Genomic DNA, 18,891 nt, shown 5'->3' on the forward strand with positions numbered 1-18,891 from the left:
GGACTTGCCACTCAGTACTGACTGGAGTTCCATCTCTAAGACTCACACGGTAGAAGAGATTCCCAGGTTGTCTTCTTGTACACACAGACACATGCACGATCTGGATTAGGATAGGGCTCACTAGCTGAGTCCCTGCTTGGCAAGTATCAGGCTATACATTCCAGCTCTAGTACCACTGAGGTAATAAAAAATAAAACTAGAGAAATCTAATAAGCGTTTTTTGTTTTGTTCTAGCAGGGAACAGTGGCACATGCCTCCGGTCCCAGTTATTCAGGACAACTGTTAAAGCCTAGGAATTCTAGGCTAGCCTCAGCTATGTAATAAAAACCAGCCTCCAAAAGAAAAATGGGAGGGGGGACATAATGGTGAACACCTTTAATCCCAGCACCTGGAAGCAGAGGCAGGCAGATCTCTGAAATCAATGAAATGCCAGCCAGGTCTAAACAGTGAGACCTCATATTCAAAACAAAGAAAAAGAAAAAAAAAAGTGATCCTGCTTTCTGGCTTCTATGACCTGTGGATGATCAAGCAGCTCCAGGACCAGCTTCCCAAGGAGCCACTGGCAGCAGCTAAGCCAAGCGGCCGTTTCTGGTTCTCCAGAGCCACACTTCTCTTTATTTCCATAGCACACAAGGACTCCAGAGCCAGAGAGATGCTTTCTTTGCAGCTCATACAGTGAATGGGAAGACATGGCGCGACAGAAATTCAGGCCTTCAGCTTCTCTGGCTGGCACGAGCCCCGAATCAACAAGGCACTCACTCTGCCTGGTGGTGGTGGTCACTGTGGATGATGACCTGAGTCCCGGACCTCACCCCAACGCCCCATCTGAACTCTGGACAAAGGCATTGTGGCATCTGGGATGCGCTTTATTGGACACGTGGCTGTCCAAGCCTTGCTCTGTGAGGACTGGGGCCTGGGGCCCAGACACCAAGTCTGAGGAGGCCTAGCAGTCAGGGCTGCTTGGATCGAGGCCACAGGCGGCTGGTGAGTGAGCCAAAGAAGAGGCTCTGCTTGTTGGATTTGGAGAGCTCGGCCAGGCGCTGCTGCTCCTCCTGGGGTTGGGGGACAGAAAAAGACAGGAGTCAGCATCGACACAGAAGCCTGCCTTCCTTTAGACTTGGGCCCAGTATAGAACACTAGCCCACACGGGAGGATCTGGACCCTGGCAAGAGCAACTCCAAGCCCCACGGGTGCAGGACTAGCATGCAAGAGGTACTCTTCTATCCCTAGCACAGTGAAAAACAATTGAAAAGTCAAATGCTACCAGCCAACACTGTCAGACGTGGTGAAACTACACCTGTAAACCCAGCATTCAGAAGACTGAGGCAGGAGGACTGAGAGTTTAAGGCCAGCCTGACTATGTATGAGATAGTGTCTCAAAACCAAAGCCTTTCCCCAGACTCTGAAGCAAGCATGCACACATCCCTGTGGGCTAGCTCTAAACCACAGTCCACCACGAAAGGCCATGGAGGACTTATCTCAAGCGCCGACTATTTCCTGTCTCCTGCTTCTGGCCCAGGCTGTAAAACCATTAGAACAGCCCTGCAAGACAAGCTGTGTGAGCCCCGGGTCAGAGGCTGAGGCCAGCCAAGACAGTGCTCAAGTTCACACAGACATCCAGCGGACAGGGGCAGATACTCCAGGGCACCCTCTCTTTTGGGGGTCTCAAAAGTGACCAGTGGGGATTGGAGACTAACCTGCTCGAGCCGGCTCTGCCGTTGTTTGAATGCCTCCAGCGGGTCATCCTCCAGGGCATAGTGCTCCAGTACAGTCCGGACGTCCTCCACTTGGTTCAGTGCTATGGCTGTAGGTACAACAGGTAAAGGGGTGCTGGTTAGTCAGGCTCGAGGGTCAGCATGCCCTTGAATGCTGTCCACACTGTCCCATGCACTGAGAGGGCTGCTCCAAACATGCCCAAATAGCCCAAGAGGAATGTCTGGGTATTCCTGAAAGGTCCAGAAGACTCCAGGATACTCATAGGTATCCTCTACTCATAGCTTGGTTTGACACTAAGGACAAGCCAGAAGCAAGCGTCTGAATTGTCTGCATGGTCAAGGGCTCTGGATAGGACACCAGGGGTCAGTCTCACTCTTGAGGAAGGCAGATAAGTCCAGTAGGACCCGGTCATCAGAATTGCCATCCCAGGGCCGCAGGGCGACACCGTTGAAGGGTTGTAGCCGGAAGGCCTCCTTCTTGCAGTCCACGACTACTACTCTGGCTGGGTCGCGATTCAGACAGGAAATGTCCTGGAAGTAGGTGTGACAGGTCAGGGTCACCAGGGCCCTCCCTCCTGCCGACTGCAGAGGGACAGACACAGCATCATACACTTTGGGGTTGGCGTGGCTTGCCAGTCTCCTGAATACAGGCTCTAGTAGGTGACCTCAGACTTCTGGGAAACTGGAGAGCTGGTCACCTGAACACCTAAGCCAGGGGTCTGGAGAGAACATGGGTTCTGGTGGGTTCAATGTCTCCCCAAGTCTGTGACAAGCTACAACTAGACCAACTACAACCCAGGAATTACAGAGAGGCCCTCGTCAAAGTCTGAGTTCTACCATGCAATAACACAAATCCTTGAGTCACTGACACAGGAGAGAACCTAACAATACACAGTTACTAGGGGCCTTGGTCAGAGTGTTTAGATGCATGGCTGGCGGAAGGAAGGGATTCTGGGACAGTCCCGAGCACAGCCTCTTAGAAGCCATTTACAGCTCCAAAAACAAAGTTTGTGGCCCTACCTCTCACCCAAGCTAGAGGCAAGCACTGACATCAGAAGGGGCAAGGCCCCCATTCTCTCAGCAATATAATCACCCCCAGATCCATCCCAGAGGCCCGCTGTGACCCCCACAGGGCACCTTCACATGGTGTCCTTCCATGTATCTGGTGGCGTCCCGGAACAGCCGGTAGGAGATGAAGCCGTGGGGGTCCACACTATCAATGAGTGGAAATGCAGTCTGCAAGGACGGAGAAAAGGTGAGGCTGGATCCCAGGCCCCTGCGTCTCACCCACCTGTCACTTCTGGCTCAGAGCCTCACCATGCCAGTCTCTGACGTGAAGATGACGATTTCATACAGAGGGGCAAGCTGCTGGAACAAGGTCTCGATGCCTGGACGCTTCTTAAACCTCCAGCCGGTGGCCAACTAGACAGTGAGGGTGGGGAGCATTGAGACCCAGCCTGAGGGCCCCTAATCAGGTTTCTCTTTGCTCCTGGGCCTGTGGGAGCATTGTAGCTGGGCCTCACTCACATGGCACATCTACTCTGAGCCAGGGCAGACTCATCTTTGACAACCTAGAGCAGGTACCAAAGGATGCAAAGGCAGCAGAGGAAATACAGCAGAGTGAGGCTGACCCCCACCACTCCCAACCCAGCCCCCCAAGTGGAACCCGACCCACTGTCTTCCACAGGACACACCGACCACTCAGGATGCAGGAGGACGCCGGTGAGCTCCAGGACCAGTGTATAGGGTGGCTGGTAGTAGGGTTCCCGCAGAGGGTCTGGGAGAAGGCAGGGGCTGGTAGGCTCAATGATCATCTGCAGGACAGGATGGGCCACTCACATTAAAAAACAGAGCTGGGCACAGGGGCATGGGGGCTGAGCCCAGCACACATACCACCCCCTACTCACCTGTCTGTAATCTTTGAAATATTTGTATGTCCGGCGCAACTGCTGAACCAGAATCGGATCTAGAACACCAGGCACAAAGGGATTCCAAAGTAAACCACTGCTCCACCTCCCAAACAGGTCAGTTTATTTATTACTTCTTTACTTGCAGAACAAACATAGATTTCTTAAGGAAAAGTAGGAAAGAACTCCCAAGAGGGAGAAGGATTTTAAGGGAAGAATATGTAATTTTACTGTTTCTTTCGAGATAAGCTTCATGTGGCCCAGGTTTGTCTTGAACTCCCAATCTCACTGCCTCTACTTCCCCAGTACCAAGATTACTGGCCTGCATCAGCAAGCCCAGCTCTAAGCATACTTACAGTCTACTAGACCTGAATAAGTTTGCACACACACACACACACGCTTTGTTTAATGTAGAAGACAACAAACACCACCACGTCAGACATGTATTCCCCCTGCCTAGCTTTACTGTGAATACTTCTATCTCCACAGCACGCCAGGTATAAAACAGAATGTCTACCTATCAGCCCACTTAAAAACCACAAAGCCGGCCGGGTGGTGGTAGCGCACACCTTTAATCCCAGCACTTGGGAGGCAGAGGCAGGCGGATCTCTGTGAGTTCAAGGCCAGCCTGGTCTACAAGAGCTAGTTCCAGGACAGGAACCAAAAGCTACAGAGAAACCCTGTCTCGAAAATCAAAAACAAACAAACAAACAAAAAAAACCCACAAAGCCCTCCTGCGCAGACACTTGGTTTCTGTTGTTTTAAAAGACGCTGAAATTCTTGTTTTTAACATTTGTGTGCACATTGTTTGAGTTTAAAGAAAACCTCTTGCCTTTGTCTCCCAAGTGCTAGGATTTAAAGTTTCATGGAGATATTTTGGGTTGTTTTGTTTTCTGAGACAGGGTTCCCTGTGTAGCCCTGGCTATCCTGGAACTCACTCTGTAGACCAGGCTGGCCTTGAACTCAAGAGATCCACCTGCCTCTGCCTTCTGAGTGCTGGGGTTAAAGGCCTGTGGTACCACTGCCCGGCCATGAGATACTTTTAATGGTCATAATCTAGCATCTATGAGCGGGTGGCCCAGAACACTGTTAACATATCCCACAACGCACTGGACAGAATGGAACCAAGAACTACCTGATCTGAAGTGTGAACAGGGCTGGGTTGTAGTAGCACAGGCCTGTATCCCCACTACTCGGAAGGCTAAGGCAGGAGAATTTACAAGTTCAGGGGCAGCCAGGATTACACAGTGAGCTTGAAGTCAGAATAGGCAATTTGTAAGACCCTGTTGATCTGGCATGTCCTTTTATATATGTGTTGGTTTTATTGGTTGATGAATAAAGCTATTTCAGCCAATAGCTTAGCAGAGTAAAGCCAGGCGGGAAATCCAAATAGAGACAAAGAGAGAGTAGGTGGAGCTGAGGAGACAGAATATTACTGGTAAGACACAGCCTCTTGGCGATCCATAGATTAATAGAAATGAGTTAATTTAAGATGAAAGAGTTAGCTAGGAATACGCCGGAGAGCTGGCCCAGCAGTTGGAGTCGGCACTGCTCTTGCAGCGCACTCGAACTGGAACCCTGGCACATCAGGAGGAAGACAAACAGCTCCAAGGGCTCCAAAACTCTTATCTAGCCTTGGAGGACACTCACATGCCCCCACAGACACACATACATACACATAATTTAAAAATAAAACCATGCTGGGTGGTGGTGGTGTACACCTTTAATCCTAACACTCAGGAGGCAGAAGCAGGAGGGTATCTGTGAGTTTGAGGTCAGCCTGGTCTACAGAGTGAGTTCCAGGACAGCCAGGGCTACACAGAGAACCCCTGTCTTGAAAATAAATAAATAAATAAATAAATAAATAAATAAATAAATAAAATAAAACGATGCTGGGGATGCAGATGAGTGGGAGAGCCCTTACCTAGCACCAGTCCTCCAACCCCAGAACCCACTGCTCTAAGACAAACCATCAGCGTCAAAACAGGTGAACACTTGGCCAAATGAACATATGACTGCAGTGTAATGCCCTAATGTGGCGTTTCTAATTTAGCTGTCTCTGAGCTTGCCTCTTAAAAGTCTCAGTGTTGAAGAAGCCAGTATAAACCAGTGAACACACGTCAACCTCCCATGTCTACCTGTACAATTTAAATAACTTGCTTATGGGCTGGAGAGATGGCTCAGAGGTTAAGAGCACTGACTGCTCTTCCGGAAGTCCAGAGGTCCAGAGTTCAATTCCCAGAAACCACATGGTGGCTCACAACCATCTGTAATGAGATCTGGTGCCCTCCTCTGGTCTGAGGGCATACATGGAGGCTGAACACTGTGTACATAATAAATATATAAATCTTCATAAATAAATAAATAAATAAATAAATAAATAAATAAATAAATAAATAGCTTGCTTAAACCAATGGGGAGTAGGGGACGGTGGGGTACAACTTTAATCCTAGCACCTGAGAGGCAGAGACAGGGATCTCTGAGTTCGAGGCCAGCCTTGCCTACAGAGTAAGTTCAGGATAGCCAAACAAATAAGAAAACAAAACAAGCATGGGTTGAATATAGGGATTTTAAAAAAACAAAAAAGAGTCTGTCATAAGAGGTCAGGGGCTGCAGATGCTCAGATCTAAGGCCCAGGAAGCCTTGTGTCTGGGAGGGAGCTCTGGGGCTCCCTGTCCCCATCTGTTCCTGACCATCTGCTCCAGGGCTGAGGGGCTTTTGTTATGTCCCTCCCCCAAGCCACCTAATTGTTGCACCTCCGTGGAAGGAGGAGGGGTTGGGGTGCAGAATAGGGGAACAGCACTCTAAACAAACGAAACAAGAGCAGAGACGGACACCAGGGAATTCGAGTCTGTGTTTACTCACTCACCATTGTCGAATTCATCAGGAATCTGGGAGAGAAAAAGAAAGGTTTGAAATGACAGAGGTAGGACCTCAGTACATCCATTCAGGGGGGTCCAGGCTGAGTAGGCAAAGGTCCCAGGGAGGGAGAGAGAGGCTCACTTCAGACTAAAAGGAGCCTAAACCAACCATAAGCAGCCTACCCGCTAGAACAGACTCTAGACCGCTGGGTCTTATTCCAACTCACCTTAGTACCATTTTCATCCACAGGGTTGTTTCCTGCAAGGGAGAGAGACGGTTGAAAGAAACTGGACTCTAGCCTGCTAGGTCTGGAAGGTGTAGGAGAGTGAGGCTTTGGATTCCCCACTCAGACAGAATACCGCTAGAGGCACAGCTCCTGGCTCAAGGGAGAAAGAGGCTGAGGGCAGGAGTCCAAGATATTTGAGAGAAAGTGGGTTAGCTGGGCATGGTGGTGCACACCTTTAATCCTAGCACCTGGGAGGCAGAGGCAGGCGGATCTCTGTGACTTTGAGGCCAGCCTGGGCTACAGAGCGAGTTCCCAGGGCTATTACACAGAGAAACCCTGTCTTAAAAAATAAAACAAGAAAAGGAAATAAAGAAAGAAAAGAAAAAGAGAGAGAATGTTGTCTGAGGCTGAGATGTACACAAGGGAAGGTTAAGCTTTTGCTGCAAAAGGAGAGACATGGGACATAGCTTCAGGCACTGGGCCAGCCCTATTGTCCCATAGTCCCTTAGTTCCTGAATTCAGGTACAGGAACCAACTAGAGGACAGAACTTTAGGTACAAGGGGTAGAAGGGAACTTGTTGAGTTTTAAGGTCAGTATTGAAGTTGATAGGGGATGAACATAGTTTGAGGAAAGAAGGGGAGGTTTCACAGTAGAAATCTGGGGGTCACCGAGCCAGGGGTATGTCTCTCACCAAAAATATAGACGATGCTGACAGTCCCACCGGCCCCAAGCAAACCAGCAAGCCACAGAGCAACTTTTTTGGCATAGCTGGGACCTTCTGAGCCAGGCTGATGCTGTGGCCCCTGGGCCTTCGAGCCTCCACGGGCGGCAATCTCAGCAACCTGAGTGGAGGGGGAGGAGGCGAGGTCAGCTAGGAGAGAAACTGCAGGATACTCTGACCTCTAATTTGGTCCAAGTAGACTCAAGATCAAGGGCCAGAACACCCACAGAGCCCCAGAAAATTATGTCCCTGGACGAATAAGTTGAAAGGTTGGTCCCCTCAGAGGGTCAAAACAAAACTGTTTAGAGGATCACAGGGGTTCAAGAGATGACAGACCGGATTGCCCAAGATCCTGGAAGCAACAGGACGGCAGGGGCTGGAGCCAGGAAGAATAGGGCAAGGAGGATAAGGGATGGTGGGGAGAGCAAAACTACGGGGACAGAGGGCACACGAGAGACAGTTATGACATTCGGACACCAGGGCCCGAGATGGAGGGGTAGGCAAGGGAAGAAAACAGGGGCGAGGCTTACGGAACGGCAAGTGATGATGGACCTAGAGGTCAGAATGGCTAGGTCGAAACGGAAGGCAAGCTGGCTCCCTCCAGGCTCCCTCGCTCTCCACCACCGATGCAAACGAAATGTCCCAAAGGCCAGCCTGGGACCCTGGCGCCCCGGGCCCCTCTCCCGTCGAGGATCACCTGAGTGTTCACTGACACCAGGAACAGGTGACCTCGCCCAGCACCCACGTGGCTAAGACATGGGCTCCAGAGGATGCACTTGAGACCACCACACTCCGGCCCCGGGGGAGCAAGTGTGGTCCACACGGGAGGCACGGGAGCACCCCAAAACGCGGGCTCCGTCCCATTCAGCACCCTGAGGCGCGGTACTCTAGACTCGCCGGGGTGCGACCATACGCCCAAAACTTAGGGAGGAGCCCCGAAACAGGCGCCGATCCCGGTGCCGCTCACCTGCTCTGGGGTGCGGGGAGGCGGCGTCGCCAGCCGCGTGCACAGTCCCCGCGCGCCGACCCGGAGCCCGCTCCGCAAGCGCGAGAACAGCGCCGCCGAGGCCGCCATCTTGCGCTGACGCTGAGCGGCCCCGCCCACTTGCTCGCTCTCTCACTCTCGCCCCTGGCAGGGACTGCGACCAATGGGATCGCTGAGATAAGGCGTGTGGACGGGAACCCGAGAGGGACACAAAGGTGTGTGCGGAGTTCCTTAGGTGCGCTTCTGGCTGCGCTTCAGACTGTCCCCGTGCGCACTAAATCGGAATCCAGTCACCTGGCACCACTCCCCCTGGCGCCTTAAGGACCGCCACCATCCAGTCGCTCGGAAATAAGCGTTCGCCTCTCGTCGTCAGAGATGGACCGAGGCTCAAAAAGCGAGGTGAATAGGCAGCCCTCACTTTTTTTCACGTGGATCAGAACCTGGACCGGTGTTTGTTCTCTCGCGTCCTCAGATCCATTTTGACTCCCACCACCATGAGTTTCTAGAAAGGACTGGAGATCCTACCACTCATTCGAATTCATTCACCCAGAGGAACAGTGCATGCTGACTGGTCGAGGCTTAATAAGAAATCAGTGAATTTGAGGTACAGGAAGCCGCAATGAGTGTTCCCCAAGTCGTTTTTAAAAAGCCAGATTTTTTTTTTCTTTTTTTTTGGTTTTTCGAGACAGGGTTTCTCTGTGGCTTTGGAGCCTGTCCTGGAACTAGCTCTTGTAGACCAGGCTGGTCTCGAACTCACAGAGATCCGCCTGCCTCTGCCTCCCGAGTGCTGGGATTAAAGGCGTGCGCCACCACCGCCCGGCTAAAAAGCCAGATTTTTACACTTAAACTTAAAACAAAACAAAACCACAACGTACTAAGATAGTAAAAAATACAAAGACGGGCAAAGGAAAGGTACACCGAATTCAGAGAAATGGTTATTTCTGGGGTGGGAAGAAATGGATTAAGTTCTGCTAAATTACACGTGTGTTTGATTATGTGCGCCCTTGTGCCAGAGGGCGCCGAGAGTTGCTTCTCTTCTTCCATCCATCATGTGGTTCCGGGAAATCAAACTTGGGTCATTTGGTTCATTTGAACTCAGGCTGTCTCCCTCATGGTTGACTTGGAGGAAATTTCTCCAAAGTCATTGCTTAGGACACTGCCTTGACCTGGTGAGTTCTTGTTGGCCTTACATACTGTAACTGGGTGGAGGGGGCATAGGTCTTCATTATATATCTTAATTTTTATTTTTTTAAGAATACATCAATATCTTTTTTTTTTTTTTTTTTTTTTTTTGGTTTTTCGAGACAGGGTTTCTCTGTGGTTTTGGAGCCTGTCCTGGAACTAGCTCTTGTAGACCAGGCTGGCCTCGAACTCACAGAGATCCGCCTGCCTCTGCCTCCCAAGTGCTGGGATTAAAGGCGTGTGCCACCACCGCCCAGCGAATACATCAATATCTTAATTTTTAAATGTAGTTTTATTTTGGAACAGGGTCTGTGTAGTCCTCGCTGGCCTGGACTAGACTGGCTAGAGCTCCTAGAGTCCACCTGTCTCTTACTCCCTTAGTGCTGGGATTAAAGGTGTATGGGCCACCTGCCTAGTTGGGGTGGTCAGATAGCTTGCAGGAATCTCTTCTTCCATTGTAGGAGTTCAAGTGCCTTTACCCACAGACAAATCTCACCGGCTGTTTTTCTGTTTCTGTTTGTTTTTTGAGACAGGGTCTCATGTAGCTCAGGCTGGGGATTGAGGCATGTGCTACCATATATCCTGACCAAATGGCATGTCTTTAATACCTGAAATTTTTTTTAAAGATTTGTTTATTATGTATAGTGTTCTGTCTGCATGTATGCCTGCACTCCAGAAGAGGGCACCAGATCTCATTACAGATTATGTGGTTGCTGGGTATTGAACTCAGTACCTCTAGAGGAACAGCCAGAGTGCTCTTAACCTTATCTCTCCAGCTCCCTGAAATACTTTATAATATGGTTCACAAAAGTCTTTATGAGCCGGGCGGTGATGGCACACGCCTTTAATCCCAGCACTAGGGGAGGCAGAGGCAGGCAGATCTCTGTGAGTTCAAGGCCAGCCTGGTCTACAAGAGCTAATTCTAGGACAGGCTCCAAAGCTACAGAGAAACCCTGTCTCAAAAACTTGGGCCTATCAAATATTGCAAAGAGTAAGGTACAAAGTCTGATTCTGTTAGGTTGCTCATTCCGGTCCCTAAATTATCAGAGTTGCGGGAGCAATCCTGGGCTCACTGCTTTCAGCATTCAAGATAAGACTGGAGGGCTGGAGCCAGCTCAGTAGTTGAGTTCTAGCAGCACAAGAGGAAGGAAGAGTCCCTGGGGAACAAAGTTGATCTTCACTTAGCCAGCCCCAGGATGTAATTTATCAGTCATATGGCAAGCTGTCTTAAGGCAATTACAAAACTCTGGATAATTTGAATTACATATTCAGTGTAAGTTAGTATTGTTTCATCTCTTCAATTAGATCCTGGTTGTCCTTCACTTGCTCCTGGCACTTGAGGGCTGTACACTGGATAAAAATTACCTTAATAGTAGGCCCACCTTCCATCTCCGGACTCCACCCAAGTTTCACTAAGGTACTTCCTGGGGACCGGTCTGGCATTCCCTGTCTCCTGACCAGGTGTTGTATCTTAAGTTTATTTACTTAGGGAGAGGATACCCCAGCATGCATGTGGAGGTCAGAGGACAACCTGCAGGAGTCAGTTCTCTCCTTTCCTCTTGGATTCTCAAGATTGAACTCAGAGCCGCAGCCGCGTGGTGGTGGCGGCGGCGCATGCAGGAGGTAGGCAGATCTCTGTGAGTTCGAGGTCAGCCTGGCCTACAAGAGCTAGTTCCAGGACAGCCAGGGCTACACAGAGAAACCTTGCTCAAGAAAAATAAAGAAAAAAAAAAAAGATTGAACTCAATTCAGGCCACCATACTTGGTGGCAAAGTATTTTTCCCATCTGAGCCATCTGGCTGGCTCTGGGTGTACTATCTTGACTGTCGTTGGTGGCTGTTCTGGCTGAGGCAACCCATCATCAGAGTACTTGGCAACCACAGGCTCCAGCAGCCAGAAAGATTCTTTTCCCAGATCTGAATCTTGACTTGTTCTCTCACATTTCACAGGGCTGCACCATAGGTCGAATAAGTTTTGTGCAGTCCAAACTCCATTCTTAAAACTGGGTTAATTTTTATATTCACGAAGCTGTGTCCCAGCTGAGTCATTCTGAGTCCTATGGTCTCCACCCCACACCCAGGGTCTCACCATGTAGCTCTGACTGTCCTGGAACTCACTAGACCAGGATGGCCTCGAAATCACAGACTTGCCTCCTGAGTTCTGGGATCAAAGATGTGCACCACCATGCCCTGCTCTTTTCCTTTTTTTTTTTTAAGAGAGGGCTTCTGTGTAGCTTTGGAGTTGTCTTGGAATTCACTCTGTAGACCAGGCTGGCCTCAAATTCACAGAGATCTGCCTCCTAAGTGCTAGGATTAAAGGTGTGAGCCACCACCATGCGGCTCTTTTACTTTTTGAGATAGAGGTCTGTCCCCCCTCCACCAAAGCAGTGGTTCTCAACCTTCCTAATGCTGTAACCTTTAATACATTTCCTCATGTTGTGGTGATCACCCAAGCCATAAAATTATTTTCAGTGCTACTTCGTAACTATACTTTTGATAGTTATGAGTCATAATGTAAATATCTGATATGCAGGGAATCTGATATGTGACCCCCGTGAATAGGTTGTTCAACCCCCGCTCCCAAAAGGGTCAGGACCACAGATTGAGAACAGCTACACTAAGGGGACCTGTTGTCCTCAATGGGACCTTTACCCACGTAGGCTATGACTTGGTGACCCTCCTCCCCCAGTCATCTGAGTAGCTTGGATGACAGCCTGAACCATAAGGCCCAGCTCCAATCCTCTTTCTCCTGTCTTCTATATCCTCTGAAGAGCCCTTTGGAGTCCTAGAGGCATTATTTCCTAGATGTGGAAACAGAGACTTGGAATCCAGCTATTTGCCCTAACTTAATAACCACACTTAAACAAGACAACCCTTCCCACAAACACACACACTTTTCAAACAGATAGCTTCTCTTTATTGAAAGACCTGAATACAAAAGCAAGCTGGGGCAGCAGAAAGAAGGTAGGAATCTTTCTCAGACTCTGCTCTGATGTATAGAGAGTATTGGGGAAGGAGGAAAAGAAAATACAGAATGATCACCCTGGCTTGCTCCAGACTCAGGGTTCCATGCTGGGCCAAGCAAGGGCAGAGGGTGGACTGCTTGCTCCATGCTTGCACTGCACACTTGGGCTTCAGGCCTCCAGGAGCTTCCCTAGGAAGCGGAGGTTCAGGATCTTAATCTGCTGGTCTTCTAGGTCCATTCGGATGATACCATCCTCACCATCAATACTCAGTAGGACCCCGGTGGCCTCTCGGTCCTCACCCAGAATCACTTTCACCTGGAGGCAACATTCAGTGTCAGGTCTACCAGCAGCTGCCATGCCCCCCCCCCCCCCCGGTACCCTCCCAAAGGCCCCACCCTACCTTGTTGTTCTTGGTGGGGGTGATGGGCTCCAGGTGCTCACTGGAAATGCTGACCACCTTCTCACTGTCTTTCAGGTACACAGAGCACATGCCTCCCTACAGAGGGAAGGATAGCCTGCTCACTGCTCTCAGGAGCCCACCCTCCAGGCACCACAAACTATGAGGGTGAGCAGGTAAAGCCACTAAGGGAACCACTAAAATGCTGCTAAATCGGGTCAAAAGAGAGCCAGGTGTTGTAGCACATACCTTAATCCCAAATCCTCAGAGATGAGCCAGAGGCAAGAGGATCTCTCTGGATTCCAGGCCAGCCTGGACTATCTTTTGTTTGTTTGTTTTATTTAATTTATTTTCTCCCAGAGACAGGGTTCCTCTGTGTATCCAGACTGGCTTTGAACTCATAGAGATTCCCCCCCCCCCCATGCTGGGATTAAAGGTGTGTGTCACCAATGGCTATATAGTGAGACCTTGTCTCAAAAAACAAACAAGCCAGGTGGTGGTGGTGCACACCTTTAATTAATCCCAGCACTCAGGAGGCAGAGGAGAGGCAGATGTATCTCTGTGAATTCGAGGCCAGCCTGATCTACTAGAGATAGTTCCAGGACAGGCTCCAAAGCTACAGAGAAACCCTGTCTTGAAATACCAAAAACACAAAATTAGATCAAAACAGAGAAAATTTAAAATATGACAGTGCATGCCTTTAATCCCTTGCACACAGAAGACAGAGGTAGGCAGAGATCTGTGAGTGTTTTCCTGGACAGTCAGGGTCACACAGAGAAACCCTGTCTTGAAAAACAAGCATAAAAAGAGATAACTTCCAATACATTTGACTCTCCATGTCCCAAACTAGTCTCATCTCTGGAACCCTGGTCTCAGGATCAGCCCTGACTTGAACCAAGTCCCTGGTCATGGTCACCACCCTCCTGCTCTGAACCCCGCCTTCCTCCTCCCTTCCCTACTGCCCTGCCATAGAGCACCCTGTCCTTCCTGACACCTGTGTCACCATCCCAATCCATCCATGCTACTCCAACATGGAGAAGCAAGTCCACATCAAAGATCCGGTCCTACCACTCTGCATGGCTCCTCAGTGCCCTCTGGACAGTATTAGCTGCTCAATCTGCTCTGTCATCTAGCCCAGCCTCACTGCTCAACTTCCCTCCCCCTGGGTATTCCTTTTTTTTTTTTTTTTTTCCCCAGACAGGGTTTCTCTGTGTAGTTCTGGCCCTGAACCTGGGACTAAAGGTGTGCACCGCTACTACCCAGCCCACCTGGGCATTTCTAGTCTGGCCACAGTGGCCACACTTCAGCTTCCCTGGAAGCTATGCACATGCTTTGCTTGGCTTACTTTTTGTTTTTTGTTTTGTTTTTTGAGACAGGGTTTCCTCTGTATAGCCTTGGCTGTCCTGGAACTCAATCTGTAGACCAGGCTAGCCTCAAAATCAGAGATCTGCCTGCCTCTGCCTCCCAAGAACTGGGATTAAAGGTGTGTGCCACCAAGTCCAGTTCCTGATTTACTCATATTCACCCTTCAGGTCTCAGCTTCAGTGTCTCCTCCAGAAAGTCCTCCTTGATTCCCAAAGTTGGGAAATCAGTTCCCCCTGCTCCTCAAGCCTTCTAAGCTTCTCATGCCATTCTGCCCACTCTGGGCACATATCTCTCTACCCCAACGCAAGGTGAGGTCTGTGAGGACAGGGTATAGGGCTGCATTGATCCTGATGTTTGATCAATCCTATCAGAACATCTACTGGAGGGTTAACAGGGTTTAAGCCTTTCTACAGAAAGTTGGACTCCCGAGGAAAAGAACGCAAGTGTTTTCCCCTGTAAGAATGCACTGAACACCTCCAGCCCCAAATACAGACTTTGTTACCCAAGCTAGGGTTGATGCTTAACTTTGAGGCAACATGTGGGTAACATGAAGACCTCCTCAGACCCCTAACACACACGCTCAGACAACAACTGCTTTCTGAAGGCTGAAGGACTAGCCCAGACGAGATTGGATGGGAGACAGAGGTGGGTGTGCAAAGAGTGGGAACTCACTGAGCCACTCGGCACACTACTGAGTCCACCTTTCCAAAGTCCCTGTGCTCGGGTGTGCCAGGTGCCCAGGCCTGAGGTGTTAGCACATGAGGCAGAACTACCTATCCCTTGGATTCACATTCACCCAGCCTTCCATATCTGTCTGTCCATCGCGGCATACCAGACATTATAGTTGCAAAGTTAAAACTAAAACTATAAACAAATAAGTTGGGGATATAGCTCACTAGTCTAGCATGTATGAGGCCTAGGATTCCATCCATAGCACCACAGACAAAAATAAGTACATAGTTGGGGGACTTTGCCCACCCCTAGGATCCTACTTACCGTGACACTGCGGATGACACCCGTCTGCCCCACTACTTGTGTGTCCAGATAGGTGTCTCGCACCTTCACCTGGATATCAGTGGTCACCCAGTCACTGGAGTTCTGCTCAATGCCTGAGCCTGGTGTATGTGGGTTGTAGCCTCCAGGAGAAGGAGCTCCAGGGGTCATCGGACTGTAGCCAACAGGGCTGGGGCTGGGACTGGCCTGAAGGAAGACAGGAATCAGTGTCTGAACAGTCACTGGGCCTGGCCATTCCAAGTGAGGCCCATTGAAGTCCACAGCCTTCTGTGACATAGCTTACCTGATAGGCCATTGGTGAAGGTGTGGGGTGGTAGCTGGCCGGGGAATGGGTATTCTGATAGCCTGCTGGGCTTGGTGCCACTTGGTGGTAGCTCTGGGGACTGGGGCTGGGCTGGTAGGACCCCTGAGGAGAAGGGGCAGCGTAGGGGGAGAACTGGTCTGTGTTGTACCTGTAGACAGAAGAAAGGGGTGTTGGTACCGACAGAAAGGGTAGGAGGCAGGGCGGTGGGCAGCTGCGTGCAGGGCTTTTCAGGCTCAGCCCTGGTGGACTCACATGGCTGGCGTCCCTGGTGTCTGCGGGTTGTACTGTGGATTGACCTGGGGGGATGATGGGTCTGGGTAGCCGGGTGTTTGGGGATTCGGGGTTCCCCCATATGCCTGTGGGGATGGGGTGGGCTCGTCGTCAAAGGCATACTCGTATTCCTCCTCAGCCCTGGTGGGACAGAAGTCTGTTGAGAATGACGGTGGTAACAAATCTGACGAAGCCTGCAGAACAGCACTACACACTGGATCCTCAACCGAGGCAACTCCATTCGGACAGAAGCCCCAGACAAGGCTTTCCTGATGCTAAGGCAATGCCACAGCTGAGTCGATGATGCAGAGGGACAAGGCTGCCTGCTCCAGATCACACACCTGGCAATGCCTCCAGGCACAGAGTAACTGCACGTTGAGGCTGATGTGGACAGGACAGTGTATTCCCAGCCGGAGCAGTCACCACACTACTCAAATACAACCACTTACACCCTGGCCAACACAGCCCATCCTAAAATGGCCCTCACCTGGAAGGCGTGTTCGGGTTGTTGGGGTCCCAGGCTCCACTCTGAGCAGGAGTGCGGCTACCATCATGCAGGGGCGTCTGCGAGCCATAATGTGGAGTACGGCTCCCTGGATAAAGTAAAGAAACATGTTCTGTATTCTGTCCTATCTGCTGAGCCCTCTGCTTTATCCCTAGTATTGCAGACATACTTACCATCCTGCAAAGGTGTCTGGGAGCCATACATGGGTGTTCGGGAACCAGAGCCGTACATGGGTGTCTGAGAGCCATACATGGGTGTCCGTCCATAGGTGGAGGTCATGCCACCTGGACGTTGGGAGTCGCTGTGGACACAGAACAGTGGAGTGGGTGGGATTCCTAGCATGCCCATGCTCCTCCCTAGACTCAGGCATCAACCCCACACTCGTCTTTCCTAAGCCCAGACATACACCGTGGTGAGCCGCTGGCGGTCTACAGAGATAGTCTGGCAGGTTGAGTGCAGCTCCACTCGGGCTGTGGACTCCGTGGCATCCTTCACCACACCAATGTAGCCTAGAAGGAGTTAGGCAGTGAGGTGGGTGGGCTCCCCAGCATAACCCCTGCCTCCCCGCACTCAATGGCTCACCTTTATAGGGTCCCTGGGAGATACGCACAGTCTGGCCTATGAGCTCGTTATCTCTTCGCCCTCGACCCCTGCTCATGCCACCACCTGGGCTACCAAAGCCACCATGCTGACCTGTAGGATGGAAGAATGTTGTGAGGGCCCAGGAATTATGCCTTTCCCTCTTATGCTGTCCCCACAGCTGGAACACCCTCAAACTTCTTTCTTCCAGCTTCAGCCACCCCTAGAGGGTTAGGGGCCTCCTCCACCCACTCCCTCACTCTAGGGCCCTCTGATTCCACTCTGGCCACAAGGCTTTCAAGCTGAACACTCAAGGCTGCCCCCATGCTAATCTCTGAGCTCTGATCCCATCTCACCTTCACCACTGGGGTGCATGGGGCTGCTGATCCGGGGGCTCATAGGAGTGAAGCCACCAACAGTTAAATTGGTCACATCCCGGGGCTAGGGAGGGATAACAAGTGAACAGCCAGGCAGGAGATAGAGGTGAAAGGCCTCAAGCCCCCTCCCCACAATGACTAGGTTAGATCCTACTTGCGGCAGTCCATCAACCAGCCTTCCTTTTCCCAGTGACAAAGTTCCTGGTAAGGAAGTGCCACCCCTCTGCCTCTATAGGCCTCTCCAACAAGAGGCCTGTCTCTCCCCTCATCAAGATGTGCACCTTAACCAAAATGAGTCTGACATAAAAACACAAGTTGCAGGTAAAAATCTTGTCTGCTTTTTTACTTTTATTTTTGAGACAAGGTCTTGCGTACCTCAGGCTGGCCTTGCATTTACTACATAGCCAAAACAGACCTTAAGCTTAGCTGCCTCCTGCCTCACTTCCCAGTGCTGGTACTACCGGCCTGTGCTAGCACATCTTGCTTCAGATTTCCTTTCCACTATCTGGTTCTGTACAACTTTCCTGTCAATCCTATCTCAAAGCCTGGGCAAGGGCAGTCCCCAAGTTACATGGTGGCTCTGTAGTCCTTCACCTTGATCCCTGCTGTGACACAATCAGCAGCCCCCTTGTCACTGTCTGTGCAGTGTACTATCACTTCTGAGAAGAGGGGCACTCAGGGAAGGAAGCCCTGACAGGGAAAGCCTGCCGCCACCTCTCTGTCCCCTCCCTGCAGCCTCGGATCCAGGAGGGTGGAGGTTCCTCAGGTTGTCTACCACCCAACATGCAATCCACAAAGTGAGTGACAAACGACAGGAGAGCAGCTGAGACTCAGAGAAACCTTGTGCACCTTCTGCAGTGGCTTGGTAGTGACACCTACTTAGTCCCCACCCAGCCTGGTCTTGCTGCTCCTGATGTTCTCACCTTTGAGCCCCCGGCCAACACCAGGTGCCGTGCCTTACAGACAAACATTCCGCCATTCTCTACTAGCTTCTTGCAGTGCAGGAAAGCAAAGCTGCGATAAAGATGGCGGATCTCCCCCTCTCGGCCCTGGGAAGAAGGGAGGGGTCACATGAGGGAAGGGCAAACCGCACAACAACTCTTTAAGACTCAGCCAGAGAACAGCGCTGACACTTACTGAGTGAGGGCCATCAATGACCTTGACAATGTCCTTCACATGGATATTGTTCTGATCTGAGTCCAGGGCCACAGCGAAGCGGTTGTCCTTTTTCTGAGTCACGGCCTGGTGCCTAACAGTCACCACCTTCCCATGCATGTTCAGAACCTTTGGGGGGAGGTAGTAGAGGATAAAAGGGATGAGGTGGTGAGGTGAGCTGTCCCTTCCTTGGGAGAGACAATCCTGAGACCCTGAGCCCTATGCAGCATCCTGACTGCACATGGAGCAAAGTCAGAGCACCAACCAAAGTCAGGTACTAGGTCAGCCAAATATTCTAGATCATTCCAAAAGATCCTTTGGAGGGTTGGGATGTCACTCAGTTCCGAGTGCTGGCTTAGCA

The 18,891-nt window shown here is 50.7% G+C and overlaps 2 protein-coding genes across 3 annotated transcripts in view; both read right to left on the reverse strand.

Moving 5' to 3' along the window:
* Positions 1–324: 324 nt before the first annotated feature.
* On the reverse strand, positions 325–8,528 carry Timm50 (translocase of inner mitochondrial membrane 50). The gene is made up of 11 exons (XM_057763329.1): positions 8,400–8,528; positions 7,403–7,553; positions 6,711–6,742; positions 6,492–6,513; positions 3,623–3,681; positions 3,410–3,529; positions 3,033–3,137; positions 2,853–2,951; positions 2,090–2,246; positions 1,698–1,804; positions 325–1,052 (listed from the first exon to the last, which is right to left on the reverse strand). The coding sequence occupies exons 1-11, from the start codon at positions 8,505–8,507 to the stop codon at positions 951–953; spliced, it is 1,062 nt and encodes a 353-aa protein (XP_057619312.1). The 5' UTR covers positions 8,508–8,528; the 3' UTR covers positions 325–950.
* Positions 8,529–12,498: 3,970 nt separating this feature from the next.
* The window catches only part of Supt5h (SPT5 homolog, DSIF elongation factor subunit), a 28,186-nt gene continuing 21,793 nt past the window's right edge, over positions 12,499–18,891 (reverse strand). For both annotated transcript variants that reach the window (XM_057755787.1, XM_057755795.1), the window contains 12 exons: positions 18,513–18,659; positions 18,299–18,424; positions 17,355–17,439; positions 17,002–17,112; positions 16,826–16,928; positions 16,593–16,720; positions 16,402–16,507; positions 15,897–16,055; positions 15,624–15,792; positions 15,323–15,526; positions 12,965–13,060; positions 12,499–12,879 (listed from right to left, as the gene is read on the reverse strand). In XM_057755787.1, coding sequence (XP_057611770.1) covers positions 12,733–12,879; positions 12,965–13,060; positions 15,323–15,526; positions 15,624–15,792; positions 15,897–16,055; positions 16,402–16,507; positions 16,593–16,720; positions 16,826–16,928; positions 17,002–17,112; positions 17,355–17,439; positions 18,299–18,424; positions 18,513–18,659 — 1,581 coding nt within the window. In that variant the 3' untranslated portion in view covers positions 12,499–12,732. The remainder of the gene's footprint in view (positions 12,880–12,964; positions 13,061–15,322; positions 15,527–15,623; positions 15,793–15,896; positions 16,056–16,401; positions 16,508–16,592; positions 16,721–16,825; positions 16,929–17,001; positions 17,113–17,354; positions 17,440–18,298; positions 18,425–18,512; positions 18,660–18,891) is intronic.

Source organism: Chionomys nivalis, chromosome 2, assembly GCF_950005125.1.
Source record: "Chionomys nivalis chromosome 2, mChiNiv1.1, whole genome shotgun sequence".
Classification (NCBI taxonomy): Eukaryota; Metazoa; Chordata; class Mammalia; order Rodentia; family Cricetidae; genus Chionomys; species Chionomys nivalis.